This window comes from Pseudorasbora parva, chromosome 24 (assembly GCF_024679245.1).
Source record: "Pseudorasbora parva isolate DD20220531a chromosome 24, ASM2467924v1, whole genome shotgun sequence".
NCBI lineage: Eukaryota > Metazoa > Chordata > Actinopteri > Cypriniformes > Gobionidae > Pseudorasbora > Pseudorasbora parva.
In genome coordinates this window covers 16,386,956-16,408,341 of record NC_090195.1, presented here as the reverse complement: position 1 = coordinate 16,408,341, position 21,386 = coordinate 16,386,956, and the positions used below count along the sequence as shown (strand labels likewise).

The 21,386-nt window shown below is 37.1% G+C and overlaps 1 protein-coding gene across 2 annotated transcripts in view; it reads left to right on the top strand.

Moving 5' to 3' along the window:
* The window catches only part of c24h8orf34 (chromosome 24 C8orf34 homolog), a 122,158-nt gene that overhangs the window by 43,772 nt on the left and 57,000 nt on the right, over positions 1–21,386 (top strand). For both annotated transcript variants that reach the window (XM_067435336.1, XM_067435335.1), the window contains exon 7: positions 761–927. In XM_067435336.1, coding sequence (XP_067291437.1) covers positions 761–927 — 167 coding nt within the window. The remainder of the gene's footprint in view (positions 1–760; positions 928–21,386) is intronic.

Below are 21,386 nucleotides of genomic sequence, written 5' to 3'. Positions count from 1 at the left end.
CTAACTACACTATAGTCTCTGTTAATTCAAATGAGCAAAAAGCCTTAAAATTAGTACCATATACACAAAAACTATTTAATTCATCTTAACTGCCAGAGGTAGTTCTTAAGCTTTAGTATATTATCGCCGTGCCAGATAGATAAGTCGATGTAATCTACCAACATATACCAAATATGTACCAAAATAACATAGCAAAGTCTTGGAATTACGTAGACTGAGCCTCAAGGATAATACCCACATTAGGTCAGCCTTCAACCTCTTTCACTTTCTCGGCTGAGAGAAAATATAATCAGATTTAATTATTTTGTTGACATTTGGTACTTTTTTATTTGTCCATTTTTACGCTCTAATGCTTCTTGTGCTTCTCAGTGCAATAGTTACTAGTGTTTACCACACTGATACATTGGCAGCCTCCCGCTCATTTTATTATGTCTATGTTGATTTTGTGATTCACTGTGCTCCTCGGTGCAATCTGGCATCCAGTTGTCTAGTTTTGTAAGTGTTCTTGCTGACAATAACCTTTTGGTTTTATCCTTTTGGTTTTTGTTATTAAGTGATCATGCATGGTTTTATTGCAACTGGATTCCCAAATCCATGCTAAAGCCTGGGGAAGTTGTGTTGCACCCCAAAATATTGACATGGTGTGCTTTGAAGTTTGCTGAACCCCCTTAGTGGGCCCGGGCCACCTGGTTGAGAACCACTGTTCTAGATGCTAAAAACTTTATTCAGAGGAGTTTCTTCTCTTTCTCTTTATCTGCAGCTTGAAAATGGAGTCTAAGGGCAAAGGACTAAAACAGCAGCAACAGAACCACAAGAAACTTCTGGCAGCCATGTTGTCTCAGGACTCGTTTGACTCCATGCCTGACTCGGCCCCCTCAGTCACCGAAGACGAGATGGAAGACGAGGATGATGCCATGGAGCTGCTAGGTAATGAGAAAACACACACATGCACAGATATCACGTTTGCTTGTATCTCACTTATTCCTCCTCATAACCCCATAATCTACAGCAATCATATTCTCATGCAATATATCAACACTGATTTTGAAGCATCATTTGCAGTTGTAGTCTCGAATGCCTTTTGATTGCGGAAGCACATTCAGGATCAGCTTAAGAGTATCTCCTCATATCCGTACTGTTACTAACAAGATTTCATATGGTCATAAAGAGAGAGCTCACATGTAGTTCAATATAATATTTTAGTTGTAGAATTCCTGTTTTTGAGGGACATCTGTATTGAGTATTAGTAGTATGGCAAAGTTAACAAAGACAGGGTTATTTTGTGGCTCCTCCCTCCTTTGACTCTGCCATGGGCCATCCTGGCTGCGTTCTTGGTTGTCCTGTTCTGCGTCCTCCTCCAGAGTCACCTACCTCCCTCCTCTGTTGGACTGTTATTAAGGCACAGTGAATATATACAATATATAACACAGTACCTTAAATGTGTGTATATAAACCACTATTTAAAGGGTCAGTTCTTATTAATGACTCACCCCAATGTCGATCCACACCCCTAAGACGTCCGTTCACCTTGGGAACACAGTTTAAGATATTTTATATTTAGTCCGAAAGCTTTTCTGTTGCTCCAATGAAAGTGTATGCACACTATACTGTCCATGTCCAGAAAGGTAATAAAACCATCATCAAAGTAGTCCATATGTGACATCAGTTAATTAGTTAGAATCTCTTGAAGCATCGTAAATACATTTTGGTCCAAAAATAATAAAAACTACGACTTTATTCAGCATTATCTTCTCTTCCGGGTTTGTATTCAATCCTCAAATAAAGATTCAAACGGTCATGGATCAGCGGATTGATTCATGATTCAGATCGCCAATGTCACGTGATTTCAGCAGTTTGACACGCGACCTGAACCATGAATCAATATGCTGATTTATGACAATTTGAATCTTTATTTGAGGATTGAATACAAACCCGGAAGAGAAGATAATGCTGAATAAAGTCGTAGTTTTTGTTATTTTTGGACCAAAATGTATTGTTGATGCTTCAAGAGATTCTAACTAACTAACTGATGTCACATATGGACTACTTTGATGATGGTTTTATTAACTTTCTGGTACCTTTTTATATTATATTATATTATATTATATTATATTATATTATATTATATTATATTATATTATATTATATTATATTTATTATATTATATTATATTATATTATATTATATTATATTATATTATATTATATTATATTGTATTGTATTGTATTGTATTGTATTATATTATATTATATTATATTATATTATATTATATTATATTATATTATATTATATTATATTATATTATATTATATTATATTATATTATATGATATGATATGATATGATATGATAATATGATATTATTGTCAACAGATATACATTTCCAATCCCTATGAAACACTATGATTTATCCTTGCTGCTTCAATGATCACATGAGCGTGACATCCTAAGTCCTTGTTCCTGTGCTAGTGCCAGACCACCCCTCAGGTACCAGAGCTTTGTAGCAGTTTAGCTCTGTGGTATTAGCAGGTTGGTCCCTGCATGGGTGTAAGACGTAACCCAGCACCTCCCACACAAAATGCAATCTAGGCTTGCATGTGGCAAATCTGTCATTTTGAAAATTAGATAGAATTAAAGCTTGAATATATATATATAATGTTTCAGTTTTTAGAAAGTAGAACTTACATTTCTGGTTGCTTTTAGACACTGGAAAAAGAATTGCGCATAATTGTATTAAATGTGCCCTTTTAGTGTTTGCCAAATCTGAAAAGTATATCAAAAAGCTGTACTTGTGGATAATGTAATATTAATGGAAAAAAGACCACTTAAGAATACACTTTCACAATGTTATGTTTCCTGGTATCATTTTATTTTACAGTATGCGCACTTATGCGCACTTATGCGCACTTACCTAAGAAAATACTGTCTAATATAAGGTAACCCAGTTATTAATATAATAACATGACTTTAAAATAAAATGCTACTTGTTTCCTAATGCACAAGTACATCTTAAAAAATGTGCACTTTGTAAAAATGTTAAACATTTTACTTTAAAGTACATTTTAAATTATGTTTTAATAATATTTTGTCATGCTACTAATATATTTAAATACATGACATCCAAGTTTCAATAGAAATGTCATTAAAGTATTTTTTAGTCTATACAAAAAATTCTTGTCAGTATTCGACAGTAGAGTTTAGCATATTTCAAGTGATTATGATATTTCAAATTAAGTCCATTATGTTCTACTTTAGTGAGCCAAAAAGCATTCAAAAAAGTTTAATTTAATCAAAATTGCTTATAATATATAATAACTTCTTTTAACTTGAGCACTGTGTTTTCCTGCTTAAAGCGCTGTAAAGTTACAAGACGCGAGCGCAACGGTCAAACATGTCTGTCTAGCAGGCTTATGTAGAAAAGCAATGGAAAAATAGGGCAGTGGAATGGAAAAGCGAATTCCATGTTCATTGATACAGCCAACAACAGACTTTTGTTGCATCAGTATATTACCTCTGTCACAGTCAGTTGGCGATTGAACATACTGAATCAGAATTAGAATGTCTAAGGAGTGACGTGCAGTATCTGGTGACTGTCGGCTTGGTCTGTGTTTGTTGGTGCATTGTGAATTGACCGTTCGCAAAGACCCGCCCCCTTTAGTTACTGTCCGACAAGCTGCGCTCTCACACCACACACGTTCTCATGCAGTGAAAAACACATTGCAGAGCAAAAAGGATACTGACAACATGCTGACAGACAGGACAGAGCAGGTTTCTTTTAACATGAACAGTCTACACTACACAAATTTTGTCTTTTAAAAGTTGTTTTAACAATAAATACCGTTCTGTGGCTCTTTAATGTGTCATGATAGGTCGCTGTAGTGCCTCAGTTAATGCTGCTCGTGAACCGATCATCTCTTATTTCCAATTAATTTATAATATCAAATAAACATGAATGAACTTCAAAAGGAATGTTGTTTCAACCATGAAAAGACGTCAATACACACCATTTTCAAGTTCAAGTCCACCGACGTTAATCTACGAACTCTCTTGACTGCTTTGTCGGACAAAAATGGTGGATTTGGCAGATTTTGATTGGTCAGAACGCCGCCTGTCAATCAAACTCTCGCCATTGGTCTTTACATTGTGACATCACAATGTATAGAAAATGCAAATACTCATTTTGAGAGACAGATTTATGGGGAATATAAAGTGGATTTTTAACATTATAGGGTGGTTCTGTACACCAACTGCCGACACACATTTACATCACAATGTAAAAGTGAATTTTCTATATAATAGACCCCCTTTAATTTTGGTGTCTTTGTCACACAAAGCTATTATATGGTTTCAGAAAACAAATCACTTTTTTTGTAGCTTAAAAGCCCCTTGTCACTATCCACTCTTTTTGTATGTGACAGGCTGTATCATCTAATAGTGTGTCCACATAAGAAGTGAACTATCCCTTTAAATTAACTTTTCAAGCATCAGTGTTTATTCCCGAAAGTGGTACTGAAGAAGCGTTTCATCAAGTGCCAGGTGTGTTCCTTTTGTACAGTTTTTGAGGGAAAAAGAGTTTGCCTTCTGACACAGCACACAGAGACCTTTCTGTGGAACTGATTTCATTTTGTGCTTTTTTGCGGGGCGCAGTGTGCCCTTGGTTGTGTGTGTGTCTGTTAGCAGCGACCCGGTGAGCTGATCTGCTGCACTGAGGCTTTCTCCTGCAGAGGATGCTGGGAGATAATGAGATTGTGTGTGCTCTGAGGCAACAGCAGAGAGGGCGTGCAGCCGGGATGTTGGGATGGGAATGCTTTAGTGATATTTCAACCTTTTTTCTGTTCTCTGCCATTCCATGAGTAATTTCTCTGACTATTAGTGAATGCTCATTAAAACTCCTATAAATTAAGTTTAGTTTAACTGCTTCGAACGAGAGAGCACATTGTAGTGCTCTCTGAAACTTTCCATTTGCACTTGCCATCATTAAAAATGCTCTCTTGAGTGCCTACTAGAAAGCCCCTTTACCCATTAGTAGAAACTGACTTCCAATAACTGCATAGAAGATGGTATACTATACTACTAGTACTCTTTCTGAAGTATATTAGTGATGGGAAGTCTAATTCTTTACCGCAAACTGGTTCATTCGGACCATTTATTTTAATGCCCCCCCCCCCCCCCCACAAAAAAAGATGTACCAATTTGATTGCATAATCATGCAGTTATTATTAAAGAATTCAATAACGACACTAAATTTTACTTGTACTGTATGTACTGTATGTGTTTTATGTACATTAAAACAAAGCACTGAAAATTAAAAAATAAACATTTATTAAAAAATGTAAGACAGAAAAATCACCCAATAATGATGTGAAACACAGATGTTTAAAGCATATAATGTGAATAAACTAGCCTTAATCAATTCACCTTTTTAAATAAACCATGAGAAAATCTCTAAACATATTTTTTTCCCTATTAGTATCAGCAGCTCAGGTTCTCCACTGACATGTCCGAGTTCGAACTGTTTTCTTAGTTTAGTGTATGGTGTCTTGTGAACTACTACCATTTGGTTATATAAGTTTTTATTACACTTATGCTCTTCTGCTCTTTATGAAACCATCGCCAGACAGCTTGCATGTCGGATATGTTTTTTTTGCACAAACAAAGCACTCGTGTCTCTTTATAAAATTGAGGTTAAACTACTGGAGTCACATGGATCACTTTGACTCCATGGATCACTGTGACTTTAATGATGTCTTTCCGGGGCTTGAAAGTGGTAGCTGTCAATGGAGGGATAGAAAGCTGTCAGATTTCATCAGAAAGATCTTCATTTGTGTTCTGAAGATGAACGAAAGTCTTATGGGTTTGGGACGACATGAGGATGAGTAATTAATGACTAATCCATAAGTGCACTTTATTTTGCCATCTCTAAAAACATTTTGTAACATCGCTTTCTTTACATCAAAAAGAGAGTTTTTTTTTACTCATATAGCACATAATTGTACTAATTCCCACAGATTGTGTGCTCACAAACAAAGTATGTGCACATAAAGCTGCCCCTCAGTACTAAATTAAGTTATTTTTCACTGCTTATTGTGCTTAAACAGTCAAATAGTCCATCAAACAGTCCGTCCTTCAGATGAGACATTAAACCGAGGTCCTGACTCTCTGTGTTCATTAAAAATCCCAGGATGTCCTTCGATAAAGAGTAGGGGGTGTAACCCCAAATTTGCCCATTGGCCTCTGTCCATCATGGCCTACTAATCATCCCCCTATCCTGATTGGCTTATTCACTCTGTCTTCTCTCCACCAATCAGCTGGTGTGGCGTTCTGGCACAATATGGCTGCCGTAAGATCATCATGGTGGTTGAGATTCCCCCCTTCTAAATGTAAAGCGCTTTGAGTGCATAGAAAAGCACTATATAAATGTAACAAATTATTATATTATTATTTATTATTAAATACACATAAAATAATGTCAATCTTGAACAGTATTCACATAAATACAGTCAGTTGCAGTATGTCTTACTGAACGTAAACAGTTGAGAAAGTAAACTTATGTGTCACAGTATAATGGATCCGTGCGTCAGGTCTTAAAGTGACAGCAGCTTAATATACCTGCTGCAAAATTATGAGAAAATATTAAAATATCTATATGGCAGCTTTTCCCCATGGTATTGATGTCAAAATTGTGACTAGTAAAAATGCTGAGTATAAAAATAGTAACTAAACCGCTAGCCACAGTGATTGGTGAGGAAAAAAGTTAATGTCAAGCCCTGGTAATAGCATAGTTTCTTTCTTCTACTGAACCCAAAAGAAGATATGTTGAAGAACATTGGTAACCAGACAGTTAACGATAGCCATTGACTTACATAGTATTTTTTTCCTACTATGGACGTCAATGGCTAGCATCAACTGTCTGGGTGGTTTAGTTTTGGGTGAACTATCCCTTTAAATAGATACTGGATATACTGTTTGCACAGATGTTTTGAAACAGAGTATGTAGTCAATAGGTCATATAAATGATATTTTACTCCAAATGATTAGAGACTTGTTGATTTATTGGTAGAGAGTGAAATAAAGATATGTGGTTCTTAGATGAACTGCTCTCAGTAGTTGCAGGCTGATGGAGTTCCTGGTGTCTGGTGCCTGGTATGGGCTCATCACTCATATCGAACACCCTGTCAGACAAAGTCAGACTAACAGTGAACAGATGGGAGAGAGTCACCGAGGCAGGAGTGAGACACTGTGTCTTAGGATCTCATTTCTTGTGTCAGTCCTGTGATCCCTCTTGACCTAAGGCAGACAACAGTGTGACCCTCAGTATCATTAGAGCATCATCACAGAGAGCTATAAAGGTCACATCAGCTATCATGGTTAATTAATCCCATTTGATTTTGCTGGGAATAACATTATCTCAGAATATAAATGTGTTTGTATTATCTGAACATTAGAACCATTGTTGCATTTATTCAAGTCATTTCATTTTGGATATAAGGAGATAGTAGTTCTATACTACTGCACAAAAAAATACAGTAAAACAGTCATATTGTGGAATATTATTACAGTTTAAACAGTTATAGTTTTATATTTGAATATAAATATAAAAACATGTATTTATTCCTGTGATATCAAAGCTGAATTTTCAGCATCATTACTCTAGACTTCAGTGTCACATGGTCCCTCAGAAACCATTTGCTAATGTGCTGCACAAGAAACATTTCTCATTACCATTATTATTTAAAACAGTTGTTCTGCATTTTTATTGAAGCTGTGATACTTTTTTCTTGATTTCTTTGAAGAGAAAGTTCAAAAGAACAACATTTATTTGAAATAAAAATATTTTGTAACATTATAAATGTCTTTACTGTCACATTTGATCAATTGAATGTGTCCTTACTGACTAAAAGTTTAAAAATAATTGTTGTTGTTGTGTGTGTGTGTGTGTGTGTGTGTGTGTGTGTGTGTGTGTGTGTGTGTGTGTGTGTGTGTGTGTGTGTGTGTGTGTGTGTGTGTGTGTGTGTGTGTGGGTAGTGCAGTCACAGTATAAGCTGATAATGTTGGGATCTCATTTAGCATTAACATTAATATAAATAGAGATGAATTACAAACAATTACAAAAATACCAGTAAAAAGTACAGTCTAGTTTATTAATGACTTTTAAGGTGGGATTCAGCGTGCAAAAACTGAAGAGTGTAATAAATGTCATATGACGACATCTGAAGTTAGCATGTGCTTATACCGACCTCTAGTGGCAGAGATTAGACCAACATTTACTCAAATTGTATTATTGTCGATTTTTCTGTTCTAAACCTCCTCCTCATCTATTCTCTTCTATCCTCCAGTTTGAAGTATATATTTGCGTGAGATTTATTTGTGAGCCCATCAGTCACTGATGTCCATCTCTCAGGAGAAAATGACAGTGTAATTGCGTTTAAACCCTCTCCCCACCGTGCTATATGCTCTGCAGAGTAATTAACTTGATTTAAAAGAGTGTAACTATGCTAATGAAGAAACTGTGTACCTGATGTTTTCAGCCCACATTTTTTTTTCTCCATTTATCATGCATTCAGTGGAGGTGCTGCTCAGGCTGTTTACTGAACATATTGACTGGGCACTGGAGGGAATCAACGGCTGTGCTGCTCTAATTGTCTTGCTCCTCTGGCAGTTCAGTGAAACGGCAATTAATTTAGTTTTTATTATAACTCAGCTTTAGGGAAAATTGAGGAAAGTTGTGTTCTTCTCTATATTTTATTCTTCTCCTTTATGTTTTATACATACAGGTCCTTCTCAGAAAATTAGCATATGTGAAAAAAGTTCATTATATTCCATAATGTAATGATAAAAATTAAACTTGCATATATTTTAGATTCATTGCACACCAACTGAAATATTTCAGGTCTTTTATTGTTTTAATACTGATGATTTTGGCATACAGCTCATGAAAACCCAAAATTCCTATCTAACAATTAGCATATCATGAAAAGGTTCTCTAAACGAGCTATTAACCTAATCATCTGAATCAGCTAATTAACTCTTAACACCTGCAAAAGATTCCTGAGGCTTTTAAAAACTCCCAGCCTGGTTCATTACTCAAAACCGCAATCATGGGTAAGACTGCCGACCTGACTGCTGTCCAGAAGGCCATCATTGACACCCTCAAGCGAGAGGGTAAGACACAGAAAGACATTTCTGAACGAATAGGCTTTTCCTAGAGTGCTGTATCAAGGCACCTCAGTGGGAAGTCTGTGGGAAGGAAAAAGTGTGGCAAAAAACGCTGCACAACGAGAAGAGGTGACCGGACCCTGAGGAAGATTGTGGAGAAGGACCGATCCCAGACCTTGGGGGACCTGCGGAAGCAGTGGACTGAGTCTGGAGTAGAAACATCCAGAGCCACCGTGCACAGGCGTGTGCAGGAAATGGGCTTCAGGTACCGCATTCCCCAGGTCAAGCCACGTTTGGGCTACAGAGAAGCAGCACTGGACTGTTGCTCAGTGGTCCAAAGTACTTTTTTCGGATGAAAGCAAATTTTGCATGTCATTCGGAAATCAAAGTGCCAGAATCTGGAGGAAGACTGGGGCCAAAATGCCTGAAGTCCAGTGTCAAGTACCCACAGTCAGTGATGGTCTGGGGTGCCATGTCAGCTGCTGGTGTTGGTCCACTGTGTTTTATCAAGGGCAGGGTCAATGCAGCTAGCTATGAGGAGATTTTGGAGCACTTCATGCTTCCATCTGCTGAAAAGCTTTATGGAGATGAAGATTTGGTTTTTCAGCACGACCTGGCACCTGCTCACAGTGCCAAAACCACTGGTAAATGGTTTACTGACCATGGCATTACTGTGCTCAATTGGCCTGCCAACTCTCCTGACCTGAACCCCATAGAGAATCTGTGGGATATTGTGAAGAGAAAGTTGAGAGACGCAAGACCCAACACTCTGGATGAGCTTAAGGCCGCTATCGAAGCATCCTGGGCCTCCATAACACCTCAGCAGTGCCACAGGCTGATCGCCTCCATGCCACGCCGCACTGAAGCAGTCATTTCTGCAAAAGGATTCCCGATCAAGTATTGAGTGCATAACTGAACATAATTATTTGAAGGTTGACTTTTTTTGTATTAAAAACACTTTTCATTTATTGGTCGGATGAAATATGCTATTTTTTTTAGATTTTTTGAGGAATTTGGGGTTTTCATGAGCTGTATGCCAAAATCATCAGTATTAAAACAATAAAAGACCTGAAATATTTTAATTGGTGTGCAATGAATCTAAAATATATGAAAGTTTAATTTTTATCATTACATTATGGAAAATAATGAACTTTTATCACATATGCTAATTTTTTTGAGAAGGACCTGTATATGGTGTGTGTTGACTTTATTATGTGTGATGATTGGGCTAAATATATGTGTGTTCATTATAAAATGTGATTTTGATGTCCATAGATTTATTTATTTGTTTAAAGTGTTTGAGATATTACACTTTTACTAATAGGGTAGAACACTTAGCTTCAGTTTCATTTAGCAGATGTTTAATCCCTAAAGGGTTGGGTTTCAGAGTTATAGATACAATCCTCCTATATAAGTAGGCAATTAGTTTGTCCCAAAACCACATGACCTGCATCACATGACTTTGGTAATTACTTATTTAATTATAAGTTCCTATCAAGAGTATGCGATTTTGGTCGTAGCCATCATAGGCCCAGGCTAATGCGATGCCAGGGGCGACAAAAGTGTTTTTTGTAGTTTCAGCCTGACGCACTCTGCTTATTACACACACAGGGACGCAAACATTTTTAAATAGTAAAAATAAAAAGGATTTTTCTCAAGAGAAGCGTTCAGTCTTTCCGCCCGCAAATTCCACCATGTAAATAGCAAATCCGCCACGGTGCAAGAGCAACTGGCTTTTAAAGGGAATGGGAGATGAGACTCTGATTGGTCTATTGCACATTACGCCTAAAACACACCCATGACACATTAAGAGACTAGGCACAACCCCTTAGGACTGTTTTTTTCCCGCTGTTAAACTAACAAAACTGGATTCGGACACGCCCTAAGTGCACCTGCGCCATGCGCTTCAGACCATGCGCTCAGATATAAATGCATTTGACAACGTTTAAATATTCATTATTTTATTGTATTATTACCATTGCATTTTTAATTTTTTATATTAAATACTGTAGCTCTGAAAACATGACATTTTTTTTAACTTATGAATGGACTCGTGGTGCCATCAGCCAATGTTGTCATGATGGAATTTTCATGTGGCTCCAGAGTAATTAGTCGTATGGCATTTACAAATAAGCGACTGGCTCAAAAATAATTGGTTCAGAACGAGCGCCCATAAACAAAAATGGCACATTTTAAATTACATACTTGCAGGGCACACTGAACCAGCCAGATAACTTTCATTGAGATGATCTCATAAATTATTTTAGACCTCCTTGACCTTCAATGGCGGGCATTTTAAAGACAAACTGGTGAGTGACTTCTCATTTTCATCAACATTTTGTTACGTAGTCCTTGTAATATATGTTAAAGGGGTGGTAAAACACATTCTTTCGAAGGCTTGATTGTGTTTGTGGGGTGCATTGTAACATGTGTTCATGCTTCGTTTCTAAAAAACTGCATTATTTTTCATATATTTTACCTTTATTAAACTGCTCTGTCCCTCCATGTAAAAAACTCTGATGGTTTCCGGGTTCTGTGAAGCCGGACCCTCAAAAATACGCAATGGGCTCAGATTGGTTAGCTGGCCCAGTGTGTTGTGATTCGCTAACCCCCTTAATATTTACCGGTAGTCTGTAAAGACTGCGGCTCTATTGTGATTGCAACTGAATGGCACCGTTACTTTTGTATTTTTAGAACCCAAAACAAACACTAAACATTGGCTTTACTATAGTCAAATCAAACACAGAACCATGTTTAGCATGCCTGTAGATAAACAATACATAAAGGCTCTAATCAAAGAATAATTTACACTAATTATGCAAGTTCGCTGTTGAGATTTAAAAAAAAGCTTGTAACTTTATGTGTTTGTTGGATAACATTAAGTATGAATGAGCATTTAACAATCTGGTTTGCTGAGCCAAACAGTGTTGTCATTTGTTTATTTCCTTGATACAACGCACAAACTATTACAGGAAAACACATTGATGGAAAATAAATCGTACTTTCAGGTTGTGGCCCGTTTTAAAAGCTGGAACTGCTCCATCTTTCAGGTCAAGCCGTTGTGCGAATCCTCCATTGAACTCGCAAAGATCGAAGCTTTCCTCCCTAAAATGTGCAGCACAGAGAGCGAGATTTGGGTAATAATCATGAGGGGCAGAGCTAAATAAAATAAAATATTAAAAATATTTTTATTTTACCCATTGATCCCTAACTCCCCCATCCCTAGGAAGGCTGAACAATGTAGACCTTTAATACGGATAAAAATAACAGCATTTCGTCGGCATTGCAGCAACAACATTTTAGATAAATATTGGAGTTAGTGATGTCAGCAATACCTGGCGGAATCTCTCTGTAGTCCCTAGTGGCCGTTTGCTGTAGTCCTTAGTAATTGATTTCTTTAAAAGCAAATATCTCCCTTTGCTTTAAACTTTGAACGTTGTAACTTTGCAGATGTTGTTTATGCTCAAACAGCAACATTGCACACTAGCTAAAGTTTGAAAAGTGAAATCGTGTTTTACCATCCCTTTAATTGGTTATGAGTTTGATTAGCAAGGTTATTTTTAATTGTTATGACTCAAGTTTTAAATTATATATTCTGTAACCATAGGCAAGTTTTCTTTTAACAGATAAAATGAACAAAAAAAGGGATTTAAAGGGTTACTTCAGAGATTAGCATATGGCTTTGTATCAGTAGAAACCCTCGAGTATATTCGAATGATTGTGATTGTGTAAAATATATATTATATTATATTATATTATATTATATTATATTATATTATATTATATTATATTATATTATATTATTTTATTTTATTTTATTTTATTTTATTTTATTTTATATTAATTATATTATATTATATTATATTATTTTATATTACATTATATTATATTATATTATATTATATTATATTATATTATATTATATTATATTTTGTATTTTACTACTAGTTTCAGACACAAAATTAACTTTGTCAATGGCAGCTGTTTACCACTAGAGGGAAATGCTGGTTAGATTTTTTTCCCCCTTCATATGACCTGCATGAACTGTTGAAGTAAAATGAACCAATGTGCATTTGCTGACATTGAAGAAGTAACATTTATTTATGTATTTATGAAGGGTTACAAAATATGAAATGAGTTATCTGGAAAATTATATATAACAGTCTTAAATCTGTTGCCGACCTGACGTCTCCTTTTATTCTGGAATTATTGACACTAAAAATGAAGTTTTTTGTATAAACAAATCAACAAAAGCAGTCTCTGTGGAAAATGACTCACAACTTTTGTATATGAGATAAATATATGTGGGGCCACTCATCATATATAGTTTCTCTCCACAGTTAACCACATTTTAAATCTCTGCTCCTTTTTTTTGAAGAAAACCCCTGTTTTTGGCAGCATGTTGTTGTCTTTTGGTTAGTTAATACACCAACATCGTAGAAAACCCTTTTCCCAAGACATGAGTGCTTTCCCATGACAGAGCAATACTGAAGATTGCCATTATGATTTTCATGGCCTCATGAAATAGATAAAGAGACAGATGAAGCCGCACATTTACAGTAAATGATGTCTGAAAAGAGAGCTCATGGGACACTGGTTGCTTTTTTGCTGTGCTAGTCAATCCTAGCGATGACAGATGTGTGTAAGTGATACTAAAAGAAATAGTGTAGAACTGTTTTCAGGTTGTTTTACATGTCTGAGCTGTGGCCACTCGGTGGGATGAATAAGCTATTTCTGCCAGGGTTTAAGGTTTCAGATTGTGTGGTGGTGGCCTTTTATCAGTTACAGACTCTGAAAATGAGTCTAGTCACATCTGACACCTTTCAGACATGAGAAATAGATTCATGAAGGAGTGTACATGTGGGATGATGGGACGGAGCTGATAAATGGTGCCCTTGTCTCAGACAGATCTTGAGTTGTAATTGTCTGGAGAATGGTGCACACATGGAGAGGTTCTGTGGGGAATGAAGCTCTCTCGTGCTGGATGCCCACCCTTATGGCACATCTGAGACACCCACTCTGTCTCGCTCAGAGAACCCCAGATGACATAGCAACTGTGAATCTCTTTAGTGTGGTTTGTTGGTTTGGCTGACAATAAAAACATGTGAAAATGTAGGAATTTTTGGGAAACTCGAAGTGCTGAAGGAAATATTGCACTCTGGTTTTCTGGATCATGGCTCACTTTTTTTTTCTTTTTTTTTTTTTGCTGCAGATGATTTTTAGGACTTTAAGCTGACAAGTGTAATGTGTGTGTCTGTGTGTGTATATATTAATTAATATCATTAAAAATTCTTTATTGAGCTTTTCCTGTGAACAATTGGTGCCGTTACCCGGGTGGGAGTGAGGTTTAGGGGGGGTGAGTGTAACAGAGGCCAGCCAGTGAGTAAACCTCACTCCTCTGACTTCAAGAGACACACTAGCGACTGATGCTAGAGGTTGCAGCTTTTACCCTCTTTGTTAATGGTCTGGCTCTCATGCCGGCAGACTCGGGTTCGAGTCCTGCTTGGAGCTGGTGCTTCGAACAGGAGGGGTTACACACAACCGAGGTGGCAATGCGGATGTTAATTATTTTTCTAAGTCAATTATTCTGCTTGCGGTTACCACACCTCAAATCATTGTTCAGATGATTTATTTCATGACATTTGTCAGGTTTTTGTCATTCAAGCCCAATTAGGCAGCAAGAAGCACTCATTTCTCATGTGGTCTACGTATAAGCAGTGGATCATGTCGCAGGGCTTTTAGACAGTGCTAAGAAATATTCTCTCAGAGAGCGAGTGCAAATACTGAAATGAGTTCTCTTTCGCTGTTAACTGTGCTTCAATGGTTAAAAATCACTTGTTTTTAAACCACAATGCTTAAGAACTAGGGGTGACCCCGAATAGTTGAAGATTCGATGTATCGATATGCAGAGTCAGATTCGACCACCCATCTCACAGTCGTATCTTCGCGGGTATTATGAAACGAGGATCATACCAATTTGGCAATATGGAGGTGCTCAATATTTTAAAGACGTGGCGCGTTACTGAGCTTCAGCGTCCCCTTTAACACACAACATACTTTGCCTTTAAGAAACACTTTTATTTATTATGCAGCTATAAATCCTATTTTAATCCTATTTTAATGGCAAGCGGCATCATTTTTTGTGGTATTGAGTTGCGGGCTATGTTGATCTTTTTCACTTTAACCCCCAGATGACGCTAACTCTTGGTATTTTATAGATGTGGTGTGATCGAATTGGATTAAGCGATCAGTGCGCTGTTTTTGTTTGTGATGTCATGACTGCCTGTCTTGACAGCTGCCGCCACCCTGTGCTCTTCCCTGACGCCAAGCACTCTCTCCAGGAAGCAGAGACACAACAGTTGCCCTGGCAACGGCCTAAACAAATAACAGAGATGCACCACTGTGCCCGGGATGTACAGTTGTTTTTCAGGGATGCCGGTGATGATGGAACATGCTGGTGTAAATTACAGTGATCTTCATTCTTTCACATCAAGGAGGCTTGGCTGTGGCAACTATGGTATCTTTGATAAGAGGGAAAGAAAGTCCCTCATGAGAAATTATTGCTCTTATTTGGCTTTTACCACACACTTGCAGATGGATTACCTAATCGCGGGAAGTGTGCACGTTGTGCCAAGATGCTGCAAGCCGCAGCTTAAAGATTGATTGTGTAGGCCAAATTGAGCCATTTATTAAAACTGAAAGACAGTTGAAAAGATCCAGTGAGAGCATGAAGTAACCCACAGATCCCTAGGGATTTACAGTAGAGCAAAACCTCAAAATATGATGTATTTGTAAGAATGAACCCATAGACCTAACAACAAACATATCTAAAAATCAGACAAGTAACAAACACAGTGAGTCATGTTTGAGTCCTAAAGAATTTGTGGATTTGAATGGCCTGTTTCGTAATCTTATAATAATGTTATTCTGCCCACAATGTCCTTGTAAATCTTATCAGAGAGTTTGTGTGTGTCTGGTTTCCTCAGATTTTCTTTTTGGTCCTCATGCTGTGATAACAGGAACATCGCCCCTGCTATCAGTAGTCAAGCATCTTTGCCGTCAAGCGTGTGTATATACCGGAGATAGTCTTTACTTTCTTTAACCTTTACCATCAGGAAATGCTGAAAATGGCTGGCAGTTGCATTAATGCTATTGAGATTCTTTTTTTAAAAGGGATAGTTCACCCAAAAATGAAAATGTTATGTTTATCTGCATTCTTACCCCCAGGGCACCCAAAACACTGTACAAATTGTGAATAAAAAAGGAATGCAATGATTTACAAATCACATAAACTTATATTTTATTCACAATAGAATATAGATAACATATCAAAAGTTAAAAGTGAGACATTTTGAAATGTCATGCCAAATATTGGCTCATTTTGGATTTCATGAGAGCTACACATTCCAAAAAAGTTAGGACAGGAAGCAACAAGAGGCCGGAAAAGTTAAATGTACATATAAGGAACAGCTGGAGGACCAATTTGCAACTTATTAGGTCAATTGGCAACATGATTGGGTAAAAAAGAACTTCTCAGAGTGGCAGTGTCTCTCAGAAGTCAAGATGGGCAGAGGATCACCAATTCCCCCAATGCTGTGGCGAAAAAGAGTGGAGCAATATAACATTATTCGGGACTGATAGATCCCGGACGAGCCCCCATTAAAATGTTAAAATCTTCCACCCTTGTCTAAGGTTGGAATTAACAACATTGAAATTATGACCATTATTTGCGCATGGTGGCGGCAAAAAGACCAAACGCTACCACACTGCTAGTGAAAAAACCCTATTTATTATGAAAATCAAGGTATTTCCAAACGTGAGATAATAATAATAGTAATAATAATAATAATAATAATAATAATAATAATAATAATAATAATAATAATAATAATAATAGAAATAACAATAAGAAATATAGGCAATAAATGTAAAAAATCCTAAATTTAAACCGGGGGAAAACAAGACAAAAAGTGGCACCAAAGAAAAGAAAAAAACAAAAGAAAAACCCAAGTCTAACTCAAGTTCAACCTCTAACCTAACTGATGAAAAGAAAATTAAGAAAAGCAAGTCCTCAGCGTTTCCCACGCCCTAACTTACCTATTCTCTCTAACAAATCAAAACATACAGAAGGGGTGCTTACTTCTAACCTAGTGTGTCTATACATTGTCATCACTGGGTATTGCAAAGTGTACGTCACGTGACATGCTACCTGTCCAGTTTTCCCACGGTCCACAAAGGTAGTCAGATGCACCCAAAATAGCCCAGGAGAGAATGAACAGACAACGTCAAAACCTAAGCCAAATAACTAAATCAATAAACATAACTGAACAGGCAGATACACAAAGAAAACAGGAACAAAAGCCGTCCTCGCGTCTGTCACTGTCGTCTTTTAAGCTCTGGCACAGGACAGGATTCGCAGCGGAAGTCATGACATCACACCCGTTTCCGACGTTGAACAGCTTCATGAACCAATCAGCCATTCCGTGTATAAGACTAGGCATGCCTAAGAAATTGACAGGGAGAAAGAGAGAGAGAGAAAAAGCACACACACAAGCACAAACAACTGGGGACGTAACAATCAGAAAGGAGTTTCTGAGAGAAAAATTGCAAATAGTTTGAAGTTATCATCATCTACAGTTCATGATATCAACCAACGATTCAGAGAATCTGGAACAATCTCTGTGCGTAAGGATCAAGGCCGGAAAACCATACTGGATGCCCGTGATCTTTGGGCGCTTAGACGGCACTGCATCACATACAGGAATGCTACTGTAATGGAAATCACAATATGGACTCCGAAATACTTCCAGAGAACATTGTCGGTAAACACAATCCACCGTGCCTTTCGCCGTTGCCGACTAAAACCATATAGGTCAAAAAAGAAGCCATATCTAAACATGATCCAGAAGCGCATGCGTTTTCTCTGGGCCAAGACTCATTTAAAATGGACTGTGGCAAAGTGGAAAACTGTTCTGTGGTCAGACAAATCCAAATTTGAAGTTATTTTTGGAAAACTGGAATGCCATGTCATCCGGACTAAAGAGGACAAGGAAAACCCAAGTTGTTATCAGTGCTGGGTTTGCATGAGAGCGTGTGGTATCTTTCAGGGAAGACCTTGCATTTGCAATGCTAGACCACATACTGCATCAATTACAACATCATGGCTGCGTAGAAGAAGGATCCGGGCACAAATTGAAGCACAAAGTCGTAGCCGATCATTTCCATAATGACCAACACAATCTACCAGTTAGCATCTGAAAACAGTTGTTTTTGAGTATGATAGAAAAAATGTCAAACAGCATTGGAAAATGCGACAATTACAGTGAAGAAGAGACCGCTTCATCCTTACCTATATAGTTCGGAAAGTTCACGGAAAAAACTTGATTATTACAGTCAGCAATGTGTAATAAGAGGACGAGGATGCGCAATGCTAGAGTCTTTATGTAAATAGGTCACTTGCAGTATGTTAGATATTGACAATGTTTTAATTATTTTGGCTTTAGTAGTAGCAATGTAAACAACAGTCTTTATAATGTCATAAATAATGTTTATTATGTTTCTTACGTCTTAAGATAAAGCTGCATTTATATTTTAGGAAATGGGTGACTCACAGAGGAATCATCATATTTAGGGGTCCTTGACATCTGAAAGTTTTTAAAGCACCTGCTTTTATGAACTTTATATTTTTGGAGTGACTTTTCTTTCTTCTTTTCAACAAAGCACCAGAGAACTGCCTTTATCTATTTACATTACTTGTTTCAAGTGACCCAATTAAGATTATTTCCTCCCACGTGGCACAAATCGGATATGACCGATTTTTTTCTGTGTGTGAACTGGAAAAAAGCACATGGATTGCAATATTCTCAGATTAGGTTTCAGGCCTCGTTTATTTGTGGAAATAAATCTGATGCATTTGCATCTGCCATGTAAGCGGATTAATCGGTTAACAAATCAAGATGGGCATCAAGACCTGCCGTGTAAATGTGGCCTATATGTATCACTTGTAATGGACCAGCAGGTGGCAATGTTATACGTATCTGCTATGGATTTTCATTCATTCAAAATATAGTAAACAGTTTTTGACATTGTAAATAAACTTATTGCGTCATTGAATCGTAAACAAGATTGTGTACTGTAGGTGCACAGTGCCACAGATTCTTCAAGTCCTCAGCTACCACATCAACATCGGCGTCATGTGCAACTCCACTTGATCCCATCTTTCATTAACTCTAGATATTAACTTTCAAAGAGTTATGACAGATGTGACACCAGAAGAGGGGTTTTCACACTAGGTAACCCCGGGTTATCATGGTTATAAAAAATGCATTTAAACCCGGGTAAAGGAGCGTTTCACACTTGTAATTTAAAAGTGGTGTTATCATGGAATACAACCATGGAATAAAACCGCCTGCCATGACAGACGTGAATATTTTGCAGCACGGGAGGCATATGTACGAAAGGGGCAACCCAGGGCCGTAATTATATGAAAGTAGTTAAAATATTGTTTTTATTACAAAGCATAACAAAACTGCTTTTCCCACTCACTTCAAAGTAGGATATGTATGTGAGGACTAAACCACAGTGCTGGAACGTAGCATTTTAGTCTTAATGAAACACAAATGTGGAACGTGTGCAAAGTCTGAGACGTCTAGAGCTTCTCTACAATGAATTCTGTCAATTACCCGGCTCTGATAATTATGAGCTAGAGATGGAATATAAACCAGGGACTTTGAACTAAATTGGGAAACTTCATGTCTGCCTGCATAGTCTGCTTTTATTATAGTTTAGTGTGCATAGCTATGTGATTATGGAATTACATCTTTAACATCTTCTGAAATGTATTAAAAATAAATATATGTAACTATTGGTGGGATTCAACAGTCTACAGAACTTAATGCACTTTGTGCTTTATTCAATTATGTTTACAAATAGTGACTAACAAACTTAACATATACCAAAAAAACACTGTAAAAAAAATCTACACACTCACCTAAAGGATTATTAGGAACACCATAATAATACTGTTTTTGACCCCCTTTCGCCTTCAGAACTTTCTTAATTCTGCGTGGCATTGATTCAACATGGTGCTGAAAGCATTCTTTAGAAATGTTGGCCCATATTGATAGGATGGCATCTTGCAGTTGATGGAGATTTGTGAGATGCACATCCAGGGCACGAAGCTCCCGTTCCACCACATCCCAAAAATGCTTTATTGGGTTGAGATCTGGTGACTGTGGGGGCCATTTTAGTACAGTGAACTCATTGTCATGTTCAAGAAACCAATTTGAAAAATTCAAGCTTTGTGACATGGTGCATTATCCTGCTGGAAGTAGCCATCAGAGGATGGGTACATGGTGGTCATAAAGGGATGGACATGGTCAGAAACAATGCTCAGGTAGACAGTGGCATTTGGTGTGCTAAGAAAACATCCCCCACATCCAGGGGGGTTACCCAGGATTTTCTAAATACCGAGGTCCAAATATGAATTTTGGAGGGTTTGAAAAAAAACACTATTTCCCTCATTTACATATGCATTTTAAGACATAAGAAAATCAAAGAATCAGCTAACTGTAGCTTTAAAACTATGTCAGTGTGCAGTATAAATTATTTTAGGAAGACAAAAGATTTTTATAAATGAGAATCTAAATGTTGCAAAAAAAATTAGACTCCAAATTAGAAAATCAGAAAATCTGTTTTGTTGTTAAATTGAGCCAAAGACGACATATGTGTGACTCCGTCTTTGAAAACCTAGCTAAAGTAAATTTTTGTGATTTACATTATGTAAAGAACATTATTTGAACATATAACCTATATATATTTAATGTTGAATGAGTAAGATCATGTCAAAGATTGAAATCAATGTGAAAATATAACCAATGAGTGAAATCAAGATGTGATGCTCCTAATCTCAATATTAGATGATGAGAGTTTAGCCTAGATTTCACAGACAAGAATCACATTATGTGTAGCAATTAGGAATATATTGTAGGCTAATGCTTTTTCTATTCTGATCACAGTGGGCTACCTGCTCTTTCTGTCTCATCGCCATCATCTTCTCTCTTTCTTTTTACCCCAGTCTCCTTCTCTTGCCCTGTATCTTTTCTCTTTTCAAAGCTGAGCTTTGTTTGAAGCAGTCTTTCCATTTCGTCTGTATCGGTAAAAACAAAGTTGTATATGTAAATTTACTGAAGGCTTCCAAGAAAACCAGGTCAAGAAAACGTTATTAGTTAG